The 21112-nt window shown below is 46.9% G+C and overlaps 8 protein-coding genes across 8 annotated transcripts; 4 read left to right on the forward strand and 4 right to left on the reverse strand.

Moving 5' to 3' along the window:
* Positions 1-41: 41 nt before the first annotated feature.
* F4812DRAFT_459229 (uncharacterized protein) lies at positions 42-1046 on the forward strand (the record flags this gene model as incomplete). The annotated part of the gene is made up of 2 exons (XM_047937505.1): positions 42-333; positions 388-1046. 2 exons carry the CDS (start codon positions 42-44, stop codon positions 1044-1046), a joined length of 951 nt encoding a protein of 316 aa, XP_047790262.1.
* Positions 1047-1755: 709 nt separating this feature from the next.
* On the forward strand, positions 1756-3599 carry F4812DRAFT_428236 (Translin). The gene is made up of 4 exons (XM_047934170.1): positions 1756-2556; positions 2684-2783; positions 2847-2992; positions 3050-3599. Exons 1-4 carry the CDS (start codon positions 2376-2378, stop codon positions 3358-3360), a joined length of 738 nt encoding a protein of 245 aa, XP_047790263.1. The 5' UTR covers positions 1756-2375; the 3' UTR covers positions 3361-3599.
* F4812DRAFT_428237 (GPI biosynthesis protein family Pig-F-domain-containing protein) lies at positions 3577-4932 on the forward strand. The gene is made up of 2 exons (XM_047934171.1): positions 3577-4128; positions 4299-4932. Exons 1-2 carry the CDS (start codon positions 3718-3720, stop codon positions 4692-4694), a joined length of 807 nt encoding a protein of 268 aa, XP_047790264.1. The 5' UTR covers positions 3577-3717; the 3' UTR covers positions 4695-4932.
* F4812DRAFT_428240 (PLC-like phosphodiesterase) lies at positions 4933-7010 on the reverse strand. The gene is made up of 4 exons (XM_047934172.1): positions 6681-7010; positions 6145-6551; positions 5899-6003; positions 4933-5764 (listed from the first exon to the last, which is right to left on the reverse strand). Exons 1-4 carry the CDS (start codon positions 6763-6765, stop codon positions 5246-5248), a joined length of 1116 nt encoding a protein of 371 aa, XP_047790265.1. The 5' UTR covers positions 6766-7010; the 3' UTR covers positions 4933-5245.
* A 1025-nt stretch (positions 7011-8035) lies between these two features.
* F4812DRAFT_459233 (fungal-specific transcription factor domain-containing protein) lies at positions 8036-10967 on the reverse strand (the record flags this gene model as incomplete). Its single annotated transcript, XM_047937506.1, has 5 exons — positions 8036-9268; positions 9345-9702; positions 9753-10350; positions 10414-10820; positions 10891-10967. 5 exons carry the CDS (start codon positions 10965-10967, stop codon positions 8036-8038), a joined length of 2673 nt encoding a protein of 890 aa, XP_047790266.1.
* Positions 10968-14208: 3241 nt separating this feature from the next.
* On the reverse strand, positions 14209-16287 carry F4812DRAFT_383785 (SET domain-containing protein). Its single transcript, XM_047932058.1, has 4 exons — positions 15901-16287; positions 15593-15844; positions 14940-15498; positions 14209-14814 (listed from the first exon to the last, which is right to left on the reverse strand). Exons 1-4 carry the CDS (start codon positions 16171-16173, stop codon positions 14435-14437), a joined length of 1464 nt encoding a protein of 487 aa, XP_047790267.1. The 5' UTR covers positions 16174-16287; the 3' UTR covers positions 14209-14434.
* A 287-nt stretch (positions 16288-16574) lies between these two features.
* F4812DRAFT_428258 (P-loop containing nucleoside triphosphate hydrolase protein) lies at positions 16575-18549 on the forward strand. The gene is made up of 4 exons (XM_047934173.1): positions 16575-16782; positions 16867-16876; positions 17003-18119; positions 18187-18549. The coding sequence occupies exons 1-4, from the start codon at positions 16689-16691 to the stop codon at positions 18214-18216; spliced, it is 1251 nt and encodes a 416-aa protein (XP_047790268.1). The 5' UTR covers positions 16575-16688; the 3' UTR covers positions 18217-18549.
* Positions 18550-19921, reverse strand: F4812DRAFT_428261 (putative plasma membrane proteolipid 3). The gene is made up of 3 exons (XM_047934174.1): positions 19462-19921; positions 19243-19377; positions 18550-19113 (listed from the first exon to the last, which is right to left on the reverse strand). Exons 1-3 carry the CDS (start codon positions 19476-19478, stop codon positions 19092-19094), a joined length of 174 nt encoding a protein of 57 aa, XP_047790269.1. The 5' UTR covers positions 19479-19921; the 3' UTR covers positions 18550-19091.
* Between the last annotated feature and the right edge of the window lie 1191 nt (positions 19922-21112).

The raw sequence follows: 21112 nt of genomic DNA on the forward strand, positions 1-21112 counted from the left end.
CTCCCGCAAATTTCACACACTAATAGAATATCTTGAGTAATATGAGGTCCATTGGCTCGGCTGTTGTTTTCTTAATGGTAACCATAACAGCGGGAGCATCGGTGGACACTAGCGATTTTCAAACGTGCTATAGAATCGACGGCGCGGTCCTTCCGAACGCCATCAGATGTGATAACAATTCGACAGGCCACTCAGCTTGCTGTAGCGCAGGAGAGGTCTGCTGGTCTAATGGCGTTTGTCGCGGCACAACTCAAGGTGTCAAAGATTGGTTACGAGAAGGGTGTACCGACCATACGTGGAGTGACACGGCCTGTTTCCAGGTCTGTCCATGGTGTAAGTACGGAAACGTCAATTTTTATGAAAGCACGTGAGTTGACATCGTGTTAGCCGTGGGTGAGGTAGCAATAGGAGTACGACCATGTGGCGGTATCGATAAAAGTAATGAATACTGCTGCGACGACGGATCAACCGGCGTGGGATCGTTTGCTTGCTGTAGCGACGAGTCGAATATCTTTGCATACGAGAATATCACTACGTTGCCGACCATACTGGCTACTATTCCATTTGACGACGTACCGACTACTGCAGTTGAATCGACTTTGTCCACCACATCAACCGCTAGTACGACAAGCGATACGTTAACAGGGCCGTTCATAGTCGAACCGACCAGTTCAATACCAATCCAAGTTACGGATTCCGGCACGGTTCCCACAGAAAGTGGAAGCGCGTCTACCGACACCAACATCTCGACCGCACTGGGCGCAGGGTTAGGCGTGGGGTTACCCGTAGCGGCCGCTATCATCGGGGGGATCTGGTTTATGATCTGGCGTTCCAAGCGAAAAGACTCTAGGGGGCAAGAACAGGAAAAGGAGCCGCAGCTGAACGCCCCGAATTTTCTTCTAGTTCCCGGAGATAATACGCCAAAGACACCTGTTGCTTCCCCCACCTCGTTAGGATCATACGGCTTAGGCGTAACAGGTAGCTTCCGTGAAGCGAACCCCCATGAGTTGCCGTCGAACTATTATGGCAGGGAGCTTCCTGCCTAAACTGACAGAGACATATCGAGCCAGGTTTGAGGAGATAGGTATTTGGATGACAGGCACCTGTAGCAGGAGAGGATGTGACTAATAGGGCTGGGGCGACATATGGATGTAATGGGTATATTTAGTACGTACTTCGTATCTCACACCACAGGTACCCGTATCCACAGGTACCGTATACCAGGTATGTATGAGGTACCTAAGGTAATAAACAGTGTAAGTTAAAACACGACTTGAAAACTAAAACGTTAATTGTATGCACCGTACCTACCTCTACTAAAGTCTAACATTGCTACTTCCTCTTCCTCACCTTCCTCACCGTAGTTTGGGATGGTGCGATGTGGATTACGCACGTATCTACCCAAACTGTTTACGTTGACGGGAAGGAGAGCTTGCGAAGCATGTGCCTGGCGGTTGCTCAGTTAGTGGGTCTGTGAGGCTGTGGGTCTATTACTTGCGGTGATCCACTTGCTGCCGCCTAGTGATTTTGCCCCAGCTGACCGCCCTCCTGGCAAATATAAATATCTGGCCTCCCCCTCCTCGATTTTAAAACTTTTCTTTTCCTTTCTTCTTCAGCTCTCTTTGCCTTTTGGCTTAGATCAAGTGTAGTATCTGTTCTTTTCAGTTTAATCTCTGAAAGAGTTCTACTTGAACTCAATCGTGATTATTCTTATTTTTGTACTGAGGGGGCGCATCCTCTGGGCTTGCCCATGATCGCCCCCACCGTGTCCCTGGTATTACACTGCCTCCAGGTGACGCGAACACACCTTTTCGTTGCAGTCTGCTAGCTTGTCTAGGGATGTGAGGAAGAGTAATAAATTTGTAGTAAGTAAATTTGATGGGATAGTCCTTCTGTATGGTTCCGTTTGTATACTTGATCGTGGGAATGGAAAAAAATTGCGCAACGATGAAGTTGGAAAATGATTTGTGATGTTAGGTAGCATCGCGTTTTCCGATGTTCTACTGGTCAGATGCACAGACTCGTCACATTGAATTAAGCGTGAATATGACTATACTGTTACTAATCCTTAGATGAGAGAGCTGTATCCCGAACAAAATTCAGGCAGTTTATATGCTCGGTATCTTGTACATGGTTTCAAATTTCAAGTAAATACTTCCAACGTTTCAAGGCCCGAATAGCTTCATACTGCCTTAGGTAAAAATTATCACAAACGATATCTAGTTTAAACTGCACCCAAGGCAGGTCAAACGCATTGCCGGGCCTTCCCGTTTTATCCCTGCCCCTCTCATTGTCATAACCCATCAAATTTTCGTTTTTTTTAAAAAAAAATAAAAATCTCTTACTCCTCTCCATCTACACAACAAACCTTCATCATGACTGACAATAATCCCTCTAATCTGATTGACCCTTCCATTTTCGAATACCTCAAGGCTCACGGCGAAGAGGAGGTCGAGGTCGGCGAGAAGCTTCACCATATCACCTCCGCTCTAAATCGCCACATTTCGACCTGCCAGGGCTTTCTCAGCCGTATCCACTCGACACCTAGCTCCAAGCGTAAGTATATATATATATATATATAAAAACATGAACATGAATATGAAGACAACATACATGATTTTATTTACTTCCAAGTTTGCGTGTCGTATCATATCGTTTGCTAACTAATACCTGATAATCGAAGTGCCGCCGCTATTGAAGCAGGTCGAGAATGATGGCATAAAGCCTGAGATTGACAGCGTTGGCGAGTTGGCGCAGTTTGCATCTAAATATCCTTACTACAAGTACGTGACGGACAATCTCCCTCTTTGTCTAAGATTCAAATAGCTAACGAGGGGGGAAAAAAGGTACAATCATAGATGGAGTCGGAGCATTCAGAATGTCGTCACTACCATCTTACTGACCGGATGGTTGGGCGGTTTAGAGACCGAGTCCCGCCCAGGCGAGCTAGGCCGTCTTCTCACCATCGAAGAAGTTGGACAGCTTCTGAAAGGTGTGCTTTACTTCCTAGCTTATTACACTATCGCCGGTGCTAATTCTTTCTATACAGTGCCCGTCAATCTCAAGGATAGAGATGCATTTCACGTCACCATCGAGGAATACATCCTGGCCCTGACGGATATCACCGAAGAGCTCAGCCGTCTGGCTATGAACTCGGTAACGATGGGCGACATCGATTTGACCGTCAGGATCAGCGGCTTCATCAAGGACTTGTTTGCCGGGTTCCAGCTGCTCAACCTAAAGAATGACATCGTTCGAAAGCGAGTCGATGCCGTCAAGTATCACGTCAAGAAGGTTGAGGACGTTATCTATGATTTGTCACTTCGAAACTTGATCCCCCAACCAGAGGCTAGTTCCTGATCCAACGGTCTAAAAAGGGACTCTTATGTAAACTTATTTCCTCTGGACTATCTGCTGGGTTGGACCGTTTGATTGCCTCGTCTCCAAAATTGTCTCCCTCATATAATCCACCCCGATAGTTGCAATAATTACGATAAGCATCGTTATCTGTGCACTAGGTAACCTAGACGTTAGGAAGTACGTAGCATTTAATTTAGTACCTAACCTAACGCGCGACTCAATTGAAGCCAATTGCACCGTTTAATTTTTGATGGATGTGAATAAATACTTTCGGCAATAGCACTACGATACTACGATAACTAACAAATTTCATAATTTCCCTTATTCAATGACTTATCCCGTCTAGAGATATTCATAATGCCTGCCCTGGACACAGCTTCAATCTCATCATCATCGTCACCAGCTCATAAAGCAAAGGCTGGTGCTGCTGCTGCTAGTGGTGAGCTATCCAAACCAAAGGATAAGGATACCAAAGATGCCCAGACGCAGCCCATCCAGATCCTAGCGTCCTCGCAGGCCCAAGTCGTCAGACACCTGCAGCCGGCGCTGCTCGTGTCCTTGTTCCTGGCACGCTTCAGAACTCTAGTGGCCGACCCGGTCTCGGCCCTGTCGAGCGCGCTCCCCGTCGTTGTCGCCGTCCAGGTCACGTACGCCGTCGTGTGCCTGCCCGCCGTCGGCTCTAGCGCCGCGAAGCCCGCGAGGAAGCCTCGCCCTGGGGAGAAGAAGAAGGCCGGAGGGCCGGAGAGCAGCGGGCCGAATATCGCTGTCGTATGTTTTTGTTCTTTTCTTTTTCCCCTTTCTCTTCCCTCCCTTATTCTTATATCCCTCGCCTTCTTCCTTTCTCATTCTCATTCCTTGCAAACTAAACTAAACTGAACTGAGCTAAACTAAATCTTCCCCCCTCGTGATAAACAAATAAAACTAACCCATCCCTCCAGACCACCCTCGTCGCCCTCATCCTCTCCGCCCTCTCCACTCTCCCCCTCCACGCCATCCTGGTCCTCTTCGGCGCGCCCTTCCTCACGCACGTCGAGCACACCTTCCTCGGCGCGGCGCACCTGTCCGCCCTGGCCCTCTTCCCGCTGTTCTACTCGCGCGGCGTGTCCGGCGCCGACTGGCACGAGGTCCTGAGCGCGAGCGCCCCGCTCGACGAGCCCTTCGCCGGGCTCGTCGGCGCCTGCGTCGGCGCTTGGCTCGGCGCCGTGCCCATCCCGCTCGATTGGGATCGCGAGTGGCAGAAGTGGCCGGTGACCATTGTCGCGGGGGTTTACGCCGGGTATTTGGTCGGCAAGGGGTTGGGAGGTACGGTGGCTTTTGGGAAGAGGTTCTTTTGAGGTTAGGATGGTGGTAACGTAACGGCTAGGTAACCAGCATATTGCGTGGCCCGTGGCGCGAAGACATCATCGTCACCTGGATGTGTGGCCTGTAGAAGCTCGGCGGTAGATTTTCACGGGGCTACTTGGTCTTCCGTCGAATCAACTTATTAGTCCATACTATCTATACTGACCCTCAGAGCTTATTACGCTCGTCTCTGCCTTGGTGTCTTTTAATATAATTCATTCGATTTGATATACTCTCTGCGCATATTCTCATCTCAACGTTCTCTATCCAGAGTCTATGAATATCGACCTATATATACATCCCCACGAGATATGTAAGTAGATCGGAGATGAATTTATACTCGTCTCATATCTAAGCGTACGAACCTAACCCAACCTAGCCTACCTAATGTATATCCTCAGCGCCCTGCCTCGTACATAACAAGTAAATCTCTCTCTCTCTCTGTGCGTGTACCCATTACCCGTCTCTACCTACATAAAATATATAAACCCAACCAATCAACCCCCAAGCACAAAACCCCAGCCAGCAAAGCTAGAAATATCCATTACTTCCCCAGCACTTTCGGCACCTGCATCTGCGGCAACCCCCACCGGTAGACGTAAATATTGACAACGATGAAAAGGCCGACGACGAACAGCGTCCATTCGAACACGCGCCACGCCCGGACCGACAGCGGCACACCGCCAGACGATCTCCCACCAACCGCCGCGGCCGCATTCTTCTTCCCACTTTTCCCCTTTCCCTTTCCCTCCTCGGCGAGGCGCCTGGACACGTCGAGGAACAACCCAGGGTCGTCGGTGACGACGCCGTCGAGCCCGGCGCGCACGCACCACTCCATGCGGTCAGGCTCGTTGACAGTCCACGAGTACAGCGGGAGCCCGGCGCGCTGGGCGTCGCGGACGAAGCGTGGGCCGAAGACGGGGAGCGCGAGCGCGTGGTACAGCATGCTGACGGACACGGCGGGCTCGTGCCGCGCGAGGGCGCGCGCGTACGTGGTGGAGAAGCCGACGTGCGCGAGCTGGTACTTGGGCAGGAACTGCTTGCATAGTTTGATGTATTCCGCCTGTCTACGGTTAGCACACCGGAACGAACTAGGCATAATTATCAGGTTGGGTGGGTAGGTAGGTAGGTAGGTAGGCAGCTCTAGGAGGTAAGAAAGAGAGCGAATATGTATGAGGTAGGAGGAGGTACACTTACCGACCAGCAGCACGGAAGCACCCTCTCATGCCACGGCCGGATCCCCGGCACCGAATGCAGTGTTTCCGCCGTTCTCCGAATGATCTCCGTCGGGTCGTCATCTCTCTACGTACAAAAGTTTGTAAATCAGCCATATTTCCTTCTTCTCCTACGTTTACCGTTGGCACCAACGGTCCTAGCAAATTCTACATAAGAGAGCCGGGACGATTTAGTTCGTTTAGGTAGTTAGTAAGTTAGGTAGTTTACCTTGATATCAAGCATGATCCAAACATGCTGCAGCTCCGGCTGGTTCAGATACTCCAGCAGCTCGACGAGCTGGGGCATCGGCTGGCGGGGCTCGCGCACGGTGCGCAGTTTGCTCAAGTAGCTCCAGTCGTGGTCGCTGACCTTGGAGTCGTCGCCGTAGCAGCGCTTGAGCTTGTGGTCGTGCATGATGACGACGACGCCGTCCCTGGACAGGTGCAGGTCGGTCTCGATGGCGTGCGCGCCGGCCTCGACGGCGGCGCGGAACGCCAGCATCGTGTTCTCCGGGAATAGCGCCTTGTAGCCGCGATGAGCTATGGCCTGCGGCGGCAGCTGCGGCCGCGGCTCGGAGGTGGTAGTACCTAGAGTAGCAGCAGCAGCATCGCGGGACCGGGGCGCGGGAATTCCTGCTTTGTGCCGTTGGGCGCGCGGAAACGATTAGCAACTGGAACTTGGATGGGGGGTTTACGGGATCGGGTTTTCTTGGCGAGCTCGGCGCAGATTCGGCATACCCTCATTTTATTTAGGACGAAACTTACCCGGCGTCCCGTTTTTCATGATAGGGCCGTTGGGATTTAATAACGGCGTCTGCTCAACAGCCGGCTTGGCGTTCTTCCTAGCCATTTCTTGTTCGGAGACTATTATTATTATTATTATATGTAGTTGGCTGTCAATGTATATCGCTGTATCTAGGGACAGGTCCGCTTGGAAAGCAAAGAGATAAACAGAAGGCACTTTAGTTATCCAACTTTATACATCATAGGAACAACATAGCAAATCAGGATGTAACTTAGGTAGGTACGCAGTTAATCTTCTTGGTGGTTTCAAATCTAACTCTCGAAAGACTTTTAAGAAAAATAGTAAGACGTGGCCGGTTTTGTGTACCTACCTACCTGTACCTAGTCGATCTTATGTGGGTTGCCGATTCGGCCGACGTACGGAATTAGCTTTTAACTTCACCAAACCCCTTTCTAAAACCCGAATTCCTACTTCCAAGGTTGGTAATAAGTACATGCCACAATTACAACGAGACCTCACCTGACTAGGTACATTACCATATGTTAGGTTAGGTAGTCCTCAATATATTTGAGGTGCTTTTGTCACCATTCAGCCTGAATCTACCCTATTCTAATTATATTGTTCGACACGTGGCTAACCTGCATTATTACTTGTCATTTCCCATATTAGCCACGCCGGAACCTGCTTGCCTTATGCAATAAAATATTGTTATCACATGCAAGAGACGCGAGCATACTTTTTAACCTTTCTTTTTCGCTTCTCCTTAGTCAACTTAACTCATGGCTCCATCACACCACTTCTATCACACCCTATGCATACCTCAATAGCTAGCTGTAACAAGCCTGGAAATGTGCGTGAAAAGAATATAAAACGTATGTAGATAGTTAAGTACCTAGATAGTTAAGCAGATTGACAGAGACCAGAAATATAGACCAAACATAGACCAAATATAGACAAACCATAGATAACCCAGATCCCGCAAAAACAAATATAAAAAAATAAAATAAAAATATAACGCCTCAAGCGTTTAGTCACCTTGAACCACCGCCAAGGTACCCTCTGTGAGGTAGTCCTTAATAGGTGGAGATAGCAACGTCAACCCCTCGGGTTGACATCCTTCTATCTTATAGTAGTGTAGCGGTTTGATGGCTATCTTCCGAACTCTTACAAATACCTAGAAACCATTGTCCTGTCCTTGCGTCGTTCTGACAACTACGCAGCTGGTAACCGATCCCACGGCACAAATATAACCTTTCTCTATATCGACGCCCCATACCAAGGAAAAGCATCTTGCAGATCGTAGATAAACAGAATAGTCGCTGGCTACCTCGTCTCCGGTATTTAACATCCCCGTATCCTCTATCGCCTAAGACAACTAGATCCTTGAACTCAACTCAACGCCGTCCAAAATTATCCGGTCATGATTTGCCCGCGGCGGCGGCATCAGCACGTTTTGGTAGTCCTCGCTTCCAGTCCCGAGGTACAGCTCACTCGACGCGAGGTCGTCCCCGGAACTAAGACTCTCGTCGCTAAGGCTGGGTACACTCTGGGGCGGTCCGGGGTTGGTCGTTAATTCACCAGGGTTGAAAATAGAGAGGTCCCATGACTCTGGCGACCATTCACCCATGACAGCCGCACTCGTCGGTGTCTCTGTAAGTGATAAGGCTGGTCCTCCATATATCGCGTCGTACACATTGTTCTGACCTCCGTCGATCGCGCCGAGCAACGCTTCCCACTCTAACATTGACGTAACCTCGCTCGAACCACCTTTGCTAACTGCTTGGCCTGGATTGTATGGCTGGGACCGTTGTTGTTGTTGTTGTTGCCCATGAGCCAATTGCTGTAAAGCGTTTCGGGTTTGATTCGGTGAAGATTGTGTCTCGGCCGACGCATCGGCGAACCACTGATGCTTGCGACTCGGAGATATGCGCATCATCGTTTGCTGGAGTTGGGATATCGACAATCGGTGATCGCGTCGGTGCGTTTCCCGTTCCATACTCATATCAAGTGATCCACGTGATTGTGCACGATGAATTTCTGCTCGAGGTTTTTGCGCATAGGGAATAGTCATACGGCGTAATTTTTCTTGCTGAGATATCAGGTCTGTCTCGCTCATAGTCGCGCCAGCAAGTCGGCCGGCACTATAAGGTGATTTCTTCCTCGAGACGTTCATTACTGGGGATGTCCTCGGTGGGGGAGCCCCCATAAGTGTATCGGGGCTGGTTCGCATCGACGGGGATTGGGATGGCACATCAATAGTAATAAGTGTCGACGCAACTCGTTTTAAGTCGTAAGAGCCAGGTGCTTCCGTTTTTAGTAACATCTTAAGAACGCTGTTGACCAGTCGTTCAACGTCTTTCATAAGCTTGCTATCGTGCTTCAAGTCCAAGCTTTGGTAAAGCAAGCTTGTCCCGCATAAAACCAAAACATCTGTCTTATTTAGGCAGAATGAGAAAGACATACTTCTCTCCTCTAACAATTCAATGATCTGCACAATGTGCTTGCTGGACTCTCCGACCGTGATAAGAGCTGACGCAGCTTTGACCCCCAAGGTAGAGCCCACTGCAGGGCGATGAATAAGTCCCCTTACGTAGTAGTATGCCAATGCCTATCAAGGTCAGTTTTTACTCTATTAGCTAGCAAAAAAAAAAAAAGAAAAGAAAAGAAAAGAAAAATTAACATACCAGGATCGGAGATCTACTACCTGTAATATCGGTCGACGGCTTGTCTTGGACAAAATTCAGTCGGAGGTGAGTAGGTAAATTCTCATACCACTCTGAGAGATCTGCATCCAGTGCTGAAATTTGTTGTAACGATAATTCGTAAGATGTGGCAGCTGGATAAATCTTTTCGAGAACGCGGGCAAGAATGCGGGAAACTCTGAATAATGCTAAGGCGCTTGATAATCTCGTGTACTCTCCCGGTAGTGTGGGTTGAAATCCCTTTTCTGTAACGTATTCATCGTCGGTATCTGACGGATACTCGGCGTGGATGTCGTCTTCTTTCAGCAGCTTAGGAAGGCCTAGCATGGCAGCAGAAAAGCTGGGGCAATTAGTCAACCACCAAGCGACATTGGTTCGATAACAACTTACCAATCGAGGGTATACAGCGTCCAGAAAACTTTCTTTCGTGTCTCGATCGTGAGAGCGCCGAATGAGAATCTTTTCTGACTTTGATGTAACCCTAATCTGTGAGATAGGCCAACGGCGACACCTTTGTAATGCTGTAATCGCTTGTAATCGGCTCTGATAGTGCAATACATCAGAGCCAATACTAAGCACTGCAGTGTAATCATCGTGTTGTCCATGATGATTGCGTCGAGAGCCCTTTGCCACTGGGCTTCGCAGGCGGTAATCTGCTCTGCGTCTGGATTATCACTTGAGAGGGCAGCGATACTGAAGACAAGGTAAAGCTGCGCGATCTTATGGTTAGTCTTTATCTTCTCCGAATCGGCAACAAATTCTTCGTATAACCGCAGAAACGTCGGTTTGTGAAGCACAGGAAATAGTGGTGCCCACTCCTGGAAATAAACATTTACGCATCTGTCCGAAAATAGGCGAGGCGGTACTCTCATGGACTGAGAAAGAGGTTTAGCAAGCAGATCATAGCACCCCTGGATGTGAAGGAAAGCCTCAGGATTGAAGTCAGAACATGGCTTTCCGTTTTCTTGGAGTTTACGCTTAAAAGATTCTAGAAATATAGCTAGTCAGATACATATCACACTGGCACCATATGAATAATATAGGTACTCACCAATAAAACCGCGCCCGCTTGAAGGCCCCATGAAATATGAATCGGAATTCTCGACGCCGAGTAATAATGGAGAGGCCTGTACACGGAAAGTATCTTCTTTCGATGGCGGGTTAGGGTCCTTTCTCTGTTCCGGCACTCTCGGGCTTCCGCCGACTCCCATAGAAGGTTGGCGATGATCATGCATTTTTGATAACATATCGATCTTTTCGTCTTTCTCATCTAGCAAATCCTTCAGTTCCCTCACTTCGGATTCCAGCTGTCTCACTCTTTCTTCTAGCGATTCTGTATAACCTCGAGGAAATGCACGGCGACTTAGCTTGTCGCTAGTGCGACATTCGAATCCGACGTTGGCACACTGCGAGCAGCATGGCCGGATGCCATCGCAACGAATCTTCTTACTTCGACACCTGGGAGAGTCTTAGCAAGGAATATCTAAGAGGGATACCCGGTGTTCCGCAGGCTTCCCGCTTTACGTACCTATCACAGGCTTGGGCGATGCGGCTCTGCGAGCTGGTGCCCACCTTGATCACCTTCATAGGTAGAATTCCAGGCATTTTGAGATATATATCTGATCTATTCAGTCTTTCAGGCGAATGTGTTCGCGTGAAATCCAATACCCAGCTTCCCCAATTCCATAGATATAGGTGGTAGTGATTGGTCTCTCGTTAACGCCGAATGCGTACGTCAGCAATTTACCAGGAATCCGAATCCTGAAAATTTGCTTATTTCTTGCTGCCTAGTCGCGTATAGTTACAGGGGGGATCGCGTCGTAGTGAGAGCCGCTCGGATGTAAAGTCGGGAGGATAGGTCGGCGCGTAGTATATAGAGGTAACGGTGGGTGGGAGGAATAAGGCGGAGAGATGTGTGGAAGTAGGAAAAAGCAAGAAAGGATCGAGAATGCGTGGGGATAAGAATATTAGTGGAGGAAAAGGCGAGAAACGGAAGCTACGATGCCAGCTACTCCAGATGGACTTCAAAAGAATCGGCGGGGTATGGCTACTAAATTGGCGGTGCGCTAATGAATCTGGGGGACAAGGGGAAAACTGTGTTATTTTTTTATTTTATTTTTTTAGGGTTGGAAAGGTCAGAAGGGTTAAGTTACATGTACATAGTAAAAAGGGTAAGAAGGGTACCGAAATGAAGACAGGGAAGTACAAGTATTAATGGGGGGGTGTTGTGACATCCAATAGCTAAAACCTATTACATCAGCTTTTTGTGCTTGATAATCCTTAGTTTCAGAACTAGTCGAATAAGGAGTAAAGAAGGAAAGGATCAGGGCGAATAGAAGAATTGCTTACATAGGTAGTTTGTATTTCGAGAAGAGGTCAAGTAAGTTTATCAGGTACGTACCTAGTTGAGGCAGGTACAAAGTATATAAGTGGCAATTGGTCCTAACAGGTATTTGCATTAACAAAGTGTGTTTTGGATGCCGAACTCGAAAAGAACCGGGGTGCATACCTAAATGCGTACTATGTAAAGCTAGAGGGTAGGCACCCCCTAGATAAGGTACCGGGTACCTAGGTAAGTAGGGATCCCGGTCCCAGCCCATGGTAAGCACTACATAAGAGTGTGTGTCGAGAACAAAATGTTGAGAAGACTCAACCTTAGGCACTGTTACCTGCATGCGCTTTACCTATCAGGGCATCGGTGCATTATCCATGCAAGAAAAGGCTCATCACGCGCATAATTACATACGAAGTCTACGATTTACATAATGCAAAAGACACGCAATGATAATCTTGCGACAGTGGTTGGCTTACCTAGGTCCTAGATGCCAATATTGGTGTGGGTATTGAATGGACCAAAGACGCTAATAAGAAGATCGTGGACCTTTTCTTATCCCCCTAAGCCCCTAAATCCCTACGGGTTAAAAAACTCTTAGCCTGAGATGTAGCCTATAGGGATGTTTAGGTACCGGTAGTTACTAGATAAAAACCAACCCCCATGATACAATAAGTTCGAGAACCTTGGAACTTGGCACGCCATGACCAAAATAGCGAAAATAAATCAATAAATCAATAATAACACCACTTTGTACCACTATCGTAGTTTAGTCTCCCCCCAGCTTCGAGAGGCACAGCAAGCCAGCTATCTCCGTTCCCTTTCATCTGGGGGAATTACCCCAGGTTTCGACGTGATGACGGTCCACCTGCTCTTAGCCTATCTGCCTATGTATTATAATAAGTGCGTATAGTTATATCACATTCACTGTTTCAGTATGCTATCGTAAATACCTATGCTGTCGACTTGAAATGTTATGGAGGTTGCAAAATCATACCTTACTTACCTGATACCTACCTACCTGTATCTAGGTATTTGGGTACGCGGAAAATACCAACGCGAAATACTTCCTCATTTAACCAATTTGGACATAAAGGTGCGTATACGGTTTTTACCTAGGTACATATTTCGCTCGTGGCCTATTCGACGAGCCTAGAGGTGTGATCTTCTATAGAACCCGCATCTTCCCGTAGCTACAGGCCGGCGCCTTTCCAGTACCGAGGTACAATACTTGGGATACCTATCATGAACCACGTTTCCAAAAGTCCTACCCACGCCATCTTTTCGTCGCACTGCTCGATCCGCTGCAGCTCTCGGAATGGTCGTGACCGCAGCCAAGACAACCCTCCCTGCGTCGGCCGGCCAGTTCCCATATCCTATCTATATGCAGTGCAACGCTCGACGTAGACGCCCATGTACTCAGGAGCCGACGCTGAGGACGTTAATAACCCGGTTAGATAGCGACTCTTCGTATCATCTCCGGGGTGCTCATGAAATAGAGGGAGTGTAGCACTATAACTTGACAATACTCGAGAAGCTACCTAACCTAACCTTTTACTAGAATATAGTAACATATGGTATCGTCCGAATTGTCAGGTAACATACCTCTTTTGAGCTTTTTTAACTTCACCAATTCATCTTGGTATTGCTACTTGATAGCCGTGATCTGATAATGACATGTTAGTAAACTAACCTGAAGCCTGTCGGATCGACCCTGTTATCTGGAACGCGCGACTTAGTATGTACCTCGCTGCGTAGATGAAGCGATCGGCAGACCACAGTCAGTCAAAGGCCTTGTTTTTTTTTTCTAGCAAAAACTCCATTAACTAGGTAGGTAGAGTTCCTAATACAACCACATACAATATGAATGATTCCCGCGGAAGAGCCTATATTCTGTCGATCCGGAGCCGCTCTAGGATGAGCGAATGGAGAGCCTAGTCATCAATGAGACTATCATGGCACTTGAATTACATGCTAAAAGTCGGTTAGGACGCGGTGATAGGCTTGAGAGAGTCAGACAATAAAATTTCACCCAAACAATATTATAATATACGGCCCGTTTTAAGCATTCATCTTGAAGGAATCAATATACTTTTCCACATGGAGATAGATGCCACATGGGGGAGTATCGTGCGGCTGTAGTAGAGTCACCACCGGTTAAAAGAACCCACGTCATGGATAAATCGGCGAGGGAGATCATGGTACAGAGCGCTGGGCCTCGTCATGTAAGGAACAAACCCCATAATGGGTTGGATTGTTTGTATAACAGAAGTACCGACCGCATGTAGCTTGGGACTGGCTCAGGGTTCTCGGTCCGAATTACAAGCCCAAAAGGCCCTCCACCTCCACTAGTCACGCTTTATAAATTGCTTCTCATCGCTATACAGTTGGCTAATGGTAGGTGCGTAGCGAACTCGTCGAAAGCGTCAGCACCATAATGTAACGCTGGATCTCCAAAGAACTATCGAAGTATGCAATAATTAAGCTATATCCTCGCCCTACCACGTAAGTATATCAAGTCCGTTGTTAGTGTTGAAACGCGCATTAACTGAAGTCCTCGTCGTTGCCGGCGCCTTCAGCAGTAGGATCGTTTTGATCGGATCCCATCGTCGGTTATTTTACCACGGTGTCACCCCCGAATAGTTTATGCTTCTTATGATAAGTTAGCAAGGCGCCATAACCAATATAGAATGGTGACTCGATCCCCCTAAAATTGCATCCATCACATATTGAGCTCAAGTCAAAACCGTCCCCGAGTAGCTAGGCACCTATCTAGACGAACTGAGAAGTTTAATCTTACCTGCTCATTGAATGCCTGTACGCACTTCCGGAGGATATCGGCCTCAAGTGACTTCAAGCGCGAAGCGCCATTGTAGAAGTCTCCTTCTGTCCGGCTTGACGGAGAATACCCATTTCGAGTGCTGAGAAGATTGTCGAGCTCCCGTTGAACGAAACCCAGGACAGCACAACAGACCCTTAGTTCAAATACCTGATATGATTCGTGATCTCGAATAAGGTCCTTCAGCGTATCTAATTGTCCCGTGATATTGACACCCTGCCAGAAGACCTCCCATTGCTGAGAACCATCTGGCCACTGTTGGGGTATTAACTGCAGCCCGTCTGCAAGTTTAATAGTTAGCGTTAACGTATTTATATAATGCCAAATGAGAAGAAGGCCCAGACGGGATTACTATGTTATGAACAATAATTATCTCGCAGGCCGAAGCAGTGATAGACAACCTTACCTTCTTCATTCAAGCATAGGAAATAGAGAAATGGGCCGGTCCAGTGCGGAACAACACCCTCTTCTGCGTATAATTTCAATTTTGGGTATTGATTAAAAGCTTCACTAAAAAGTTGAAACTTTATCAGTCCAATGGGGTCGTCCTGTTGTGGTCTTAGCAGTATAGTCATACTCCTGACTGGCGAGTCTGGGTCGATGAAGCCGTAGTTATATAGCATCTCTGCTGCTGACTTCTCATGACCATAGTTTATAGTGATTTCGCTTCCAGCAGGTAGCACACACCCTTTAAAGAGATAAAGGACCATGTCGCCTTCACTAGTTTGCTCATAAAAAGCATTAGCTCGACTAGAATGGTTGACCAAATCGATGCACGGCACCATGGATGTTCCAGAGTTGGGTAGTTCTAGTGAGCGGGACCTAAACAAGGCATCAACATGACACCAATCTTGGAACTCGAGTGCATCTTCCACGATAGGCCCCCAAAACGGCATGCTGGAGAGGCGTTTTTGAATATCCTCAAACTCCCTAGTTAGGGCTCTCATTTTAGCGGCTACCGCCGACTATCTAAATGCGTCAACTTGTATTTAAATACTTGGGTAGTCATAGGTAATTTTCAAATAGGCAATAAATTGGGTTTCATATAAGGCTGCTTACCTCCAGCGAAGTGCCTCTTAAATAAGAATGCGCTACCTTAGTGAATGACGAAAAAGCCGGTACGTATGAGGGCAAAAGACTGAAATATTGCGTCCAAGGTGTCCAAGGAGGCGAATCTGTCGGAAGTGCCCCAGGTGGCGAAGGTGGCGGAGGTGTCCAATGTGTCGAAGGACTTAGGATGCCACCATAATGGTCATAAGAGGATAGCACTAGTTGATACAGGAGAAAGAGTAGCATTTTCATTCTCGTTGACTATTTCGTACTCAGTATAAAACATCACCATCTTCGTATTCAGGGGGCATACTAACTCCGTCGTCGAATAAAGCTAGAAGCTGCCGAAAATACCTATGTTCCAAAGCAAATTCATCTATACTTTTACTTGAAAGAATAAGCTCTCTTGGGACTCTCATAAGGGTTATAGGCTCTAAGTCATCTTCCCGGCTGACTATCTCGTCCGTAGTTATGAGGCCGTTGCCTCGCTCATCGATATCGACAAGTGCGACTTGGACATTGTTAAGATAAACGCCATTTTGAGTGCACCACGTAGGGAACTCGTCTAACGGAAAGTTTCCTGGTTCCATATTGGGGTGCTGATGATGAGACTATATAGAGAAAATAAAAACAACCAAGACAATTAAAGAAATTAAGGCAATGTAATTGTTAACCGATGTGTTTTTTTTTTTTTTTTTTTTTTTTTTTTTTGTAGTGAAGTTGAAGTTTTATCATGTAAGATTGGTAGTACCTAAGGTTAGCTAGTAGCTGTTAGTATGTAATACCTTAGGTACCTCCTACCTAGGTAGGTACCTAACCTAACCTAAAATTGCATACGACGGGAAGCTACGGTGCCGTTATGGCGGGTCTCTCCTTCCGAAACTTTATCTGAATTTTCTTACTACCTTGTATGAGAACTCGGGACGGCGGGTGCAAATCACCCCACATCTTTTGACCTTAGGTACTCCAAACTCCAACTCCAACTCCAACCCCAATTCCAATTCCAATTCCAATTCCAATTCCAACATCCCACCAAACCTAGGTACCTAAACTAAAGTACCTAGGTAGATAACTCACCCTACCTAGAGCTCTAAAGAAGTGCGACATGCCGCGGGATCCTTTGATCGGCCTTGTAGGCAAGCCTTCTGCTGGCAAGAGCACGACTCTAAACAGCTTAACCGATGCGACATCCAAAGTTGGTGGGTCGAACCTATCCAACATATCATGTTATTCTTTACATTACCGACCGGAACTTGGGCGCTGATATTTGCGATACCATACAGGAAACTATCCGTATGCCTGTCCCCTGTGCATAGTTGTTATAGTGATGACCTATGCATCAGCTTAGAAGACGAGGGAAAAATATATGTATTGCAGTAATATCCATTCGCTCTTTGGCTAATTATACATATTTCTTAGTTTTACCACGATCGATCCACAACGAGCCATAGGCTATCTCCAAATAGCATGCGCTTGCGAGCGTTTTGGCGTACAGGATAAATGTAAACCTAACTATGGATCGTGTGTTGAAGGCCGCCGTTCCGTACCGATCGAGCTTCTCGACGTAGCTGGTCTTGTTCCCGGCGCGCATCAGGGCAGAGGTCTCGGCAACAAGTTCTTAGACGACCTCCGGCATGCGGATGCTCTGATCCATGTTGTCGATGCGAGTGGAAGGACGAATGCCGAGGGCGAGAATACGCGAGGATATGACCCCTCGCAGGATATCGCCTGGTTGCGCGGTGAGATTGTCGCCTGGATTAAAGGGAACCTGTGGGAGAAATGGGGCTCTATCAAGAGGCGACATGTTGCTGTTAAAGCTACTGCTGTTGAGACCCTACAGGGGCAGTTCTCGGGTTACGGAAGTACGGCGGCAGTAGTAGCACGCACCCTAGACCGCCTTAACCTGAAAGAACCGCTAGAGAACTGGACCGAGGAGACAGTAGACCGTGTCGTCAGCGCATTTACCGACGAGAAGTTCCCTACAGTAATCGCCTTAAACAAAATTGACGACCCTGATGCCTATAAGAACCTCATGAAGATCACTAAGGTGCAGGATCCCAATACGGTGGTTGCTTGTTCCGCCAAAGCCGAGCTGTTCCTACGAAAGATGGCCAAACAAGGCTACATAAGGTATACAGAGGGGACGGAGTTCGTAGATACACGCGAAGACCTAATAGCCGACGGCGACCCGGACGGAGGGGGTCTAAAGGAGTTGGATGATAAGAATAAGAGCATTATTGAGGAGTATAGAGATTTGATTTTATTCCGATATGGCTCCACTGGCGTCGTCCAGGTTCTTTCGAAGGCGGCGGAAATACTGGGCCTCGTCCCCGTCTTCCCGGTACGAAATGTCTCGACTTTTGGCTCCGGTTCGGACACGAAAGCCGTGTTCCGAGATTGCGTCCTCGTGAAGAAGAACTCGACAGTTGGTGAAGTCGCGAGAAAAGTTATGGGCGACGCGCCAATTGCCTATATAGAAGGTGTGGGAGGCGTGCGAGTATCAGAAGATGCTATCGTGTCCGCGGGCAAAAACGATGTAAGTGACAGATCTACCCGACCTACGCTTTTGAACGAACAGAGAATTTCACTTACAGCGGTCTTAGGTCTTATCGTTTAAGATAGGTCGAGCGTGATAAATGACGTCGCTTGATTGAACATATGTATCTTATAGTGTTTTTTATAGAAACCTTCAAGGTTCATTGTCACATGAAACCATTTAATCAGTATGTCATTACTATAGTATCACAGCTTTTTCATAACTTTGGCATGTATAGATTATTCTCTGGAGAGGGTATATTCAAACACCCGATGCTCATTACGCGCGGTTATTGTTGGTACTCTTCTGGATACAAAGCGTTCCGGAACCAGAAGCAACTCGTATCGAGGGATTTCTGCGAAAAAAATTTTTCTTCTTTTCATCACCGCATCGACATTTTAGAGAAAAGAGAAAGAGATATTTCAGCGGGGTATCGGGGTATCGAAGTTCGTAATCATTAATGCTAGGAGGAAGTCTAAAAATCGTCATGAATACATGTCGCAAGCAATCGATGCTCAGCAGAGCCGGATCCTCAGCCTAACTCCCTTCCAGCCTTCCTTCCAGTGAATCATCGCGGCTTTGATTAAGAATAGAGTAAGGAAACAGATACAATCGCGCCATCGGAAATAATGAATCGGGCTGAGAGGTTGAAACATGGCCGCATGGAAAAGAAATCGAGTGACGTCGATCAAAGCCAAGATTTCCCCCCAATTGTCATGCCATTGCGCCCCCACCATTGGCTTTCAAAGAAATGGGAAAAGAAGAGCCATAGACCTGGATCCACGCAAACGCCGCCGGGAAATCATGAACCCCTACGCTACTGCATGATTGGTCCAACCTTTCAGGCGCCGTTTCTATGGGTGGAATCTTCTTGCTTGCTATGCTGTTCGCTGCTGTTGTTGTTGTTGCTGCTGCTGCATCACTGAAAAATAAAGCAAAGCCGTGGTGGAATATGTTTACTCGAGCGGTCTTTTAATATTTCAGAATAATATACCTGCAAGGGGAAGCACATGTTAGGTTTAGTTGTCTTAATAATCGTCTGATCTTGCCTTGCTGGTCTCTTTCCGCAAAGCCAAAAAAAAAAAAAAAAAAAAAAAAAAAAAAAAAAGGTCGGGAAACTTACAGCGCGTGCAGAATACCCGGGATGTAACCGAGAATGGTGAGCAGGACGTTAATGCAGAAGTCGGCACCACATCCTCGCTCTAAGAAGACGCCTAGAGGCGGTAGGAGGATGGCAAGAAGGATCTTGCAGATATCACTATGGAAAAGCAAGCCAGGTTAGTAGGTAGGTCTTATTGCACCGAATTATGAGATGCCGGTTGGGTGAATTGCTTCTTCTTACCTTGCGGTGAAAGGCATTATGTGAGATTTCGGTTGGTTTGGACGAATTTAGATTGGTATTTTTTGGTAGTATATGAAGTTTCGATAGCTTTATGCTTCGTTTAACTCAGATTTGGATTTGGATTGGGTTTTTTTAGTTTTGGTCTTAGACTTGGTCTGGACTTTAGAAATATGTATGTAAAACGAGAAAGAGTTATGGAGATGACCGAGGGGGGATACAGTTTAAATAAGTGATACTAGTACTGCACAAAGTTCCTCCAAGGCTTGTTAATGAATTGGGAATGGTATTGAGTCACTACGGCAAGGTACTGATCCAATGCAGAAAATATGTACGGATTTTTGTACACTAATGGGTTGGTCTTGGGCCTGGTCTGGCTTGGGTTGTCCTTTGTGAACGGGAAAGAGATGCCGTTCCTTGTATTCCTTGGCCTCAGGCCCCCGGAAACTATGATGCATATCCAACGAAACAAGAACCCAATTTGCTTTGAACTGCTGCGTCATACATTCTGGACCCGAACAAACATTCTACTAGTACCTATGCTAGTGTAGGTAACGGGAAGGTACGTCTAGGTACGTACCCTTTGTAACTCGCGACTCTCCCGCTGTGCCCACTTTATGTGGTTAGAACTTAGAGATACATCCAGTAGTTTCCTTCACTGAGGTGAAATCGTTGATATTTGTATTCGTCTGACCGTTTCGATTGGTAACGTACCTATGTACCTCATAAATTATTGATTTAATAAATCTTTGAAATCCAATACCTATCTTTAATATATCAATTCTCGATGCATATCTGCCACGTTTCTATACAGGTAGTGTATGCATTATGATAAGCTGAATATACATATACTTTCCAGCTTGACATTTTATCCGCCTACCCAAGCTTGTTGTACACACGCTACCTAATTGCTCGTGACCTACCATGTACTAATCCGTCGTCACGAGCCAGAGGATAGCCTTGACCAAGGTGACGTCAGGTTTTGTGGCGTAACTCGGCAGTGATCATTGATGGATGGAACATTACATTCATTACATTAGCATTATCTGTATTATGATTGTGGCTTGACGCACTTGATCTTCCCAATTTCTAAGATGCCTAGCGCATAACATAACATCGTCCCTACACCACATCGACTAATTCAAGAAAAATAGGTATTGTACTGTTAACATATACGAAAATAGACGTATCTCTTTCTTACAATAATCGTGGTTTTCCGATTTTGAGATTGGGGAAATACGTATTTGAAACTTCCCGTATGAGTTTACCTAATAATTACCTCATAAAGATCATTTTGTACAAGTTTTTTCTATCCCTAAGTAGACCTTAACGCCAAGTTCGTCGAACGCGTGGCTGTAGGTAATCCCTGCTCTCTTCTCTTCTCTTCTCGACCAAACCTTTTCAAGGTATGTTATGAAAGTTGTGGCGCATGATCGGACAAAGCAAAAAAATCGTCAACACACACATGTTCCACGATTTTTTTTTATTTTTTTTTTTTGGACACCGCCATCTTGGACCTGCTGAAACCTGTAATAACCGCGATCCTCAACATGATGTGATCTGGTACCAAGGCTTAAAAACCACGCGAGTCGAGCGCGCTACCGCCACCTTTTTTCATACAATGTGAATCTGTCGTACAGAGAAGACCACATAC

Source organism: Daldinia caldariorum (genome assembly GCF_022478825.1).
Source record: "Daldinia caldariorum strain CBS 122874 unplaced genomic scaffold F4812scaffold_8, whole genome shotgun sequence".
NCBI lineage: Eukaryota > Fungi > Ascomycota > Sordariomycetes > Xylariales > Hypoxylaceae > Daldinia > Daldinia caldariorum.

Bases quoted from the DNA above. Each gene is read 5' to 3' on its own strand.
- F4812DRAFT_428236 (XM_047934170.1), top strand. From the start codon at position 2,376: ATGACTGACAATAATCCCTCTAATCTGATTGACCCTTCCATTTTCGAA. The intron at 2,557-2,683 runs GTAAGTATATAT...TGATAATCGAAG, and splicing joins CTCGACACCTAGCTCCAAGC to TGCCGCCGCTATTGAAGCAG. The intron at 2,784-2,846 runs GTACGTGACGGA...GGGGGAAAAAAG, and splicing joins TCTAAATATCCTTACTACAA to GTACAATCATAGATGGAGTC.
- F4812DRAFT_428237 (XM_047934171.1), top strand. From the start codon at position 3,718: ATGCCTGCCCTGGACACAGCTTCAATCTCATCATCATCGTCACCAGCT. The intron at 4,129-4,298 runs GTATGTTTTTGT...CCATCCCTCCAG, and splicing joins GCGGGCCGAATATCGCTGTC to ACCACCCTCGTCGCCCTCAT.
- F4812DRAFT_428240 (XM_047934172.1), bottom strand. From the start codon at position 6,765: ATGGCTAGGAAGAACGCCAAGCCGGCTGTTGAGCAGACGCCGTTATTA. The intron at 6,552-6,680 runs GTAAGTTTCGTC...AACGGCACAAAG, and splicing joins CATGAAAAACGGGACGCCGG to CAGGAATTCCCGCGCCCCGG. The intron at 6,004-6,144 runs GTAAACTACCTA...TTTTGTACGTAG, and splicing joins GGATCATGCTTGATATCAAG to AGAGATGACGACCCGACGGA.
- F4812DRAFT_383785 (XM_047932058.1), bottom strand. From the start codon at position 16,173: ATGGAACCAGGAAACTTTCCGTTAGACGAGTTCCCTACGTGGTGCACT. The intron at 15,845-15,900 runs GTTAGTATGCCC...AGTACGAAATAG, and splicing joins TAGCTTTATTCGACGACGGA to TCAACGAGAATGAAAATGCT. The intron at 15,499-15,592 runs GTAAGCAGCCTT...GCATTTAGATAG, and splicing joins TAAGAGGCACTTCGCTGGAG to TCGGCGGTAGCCGCTAAAAT.
- F4812DRAFT_428258 (XM_047934173.1), top strand. From the start codon at position 16,689: ATGCCGCGGGATCCTTTGATCGGCCTTGTAGGCAAGCCTTCTGCTGGC. The intron at 18,120-18,186 runs GTAAGTGACAGA...CAGCGGTCTTAG, and splicing joins TGTCCGCGGGCAAAAACGAT to GTCTTATCGTTTAAGATAGG.
- F4812DRAFT_428261 (XM_047934174.1), bottom strand. The intron at 19,114-19,242 runs GTAAGTTTCCCG...TTCCCCTTGCAG, and splicing joins CCGGGTATTCTGCACGCGCT to GTATATTATTCTGAAATATT.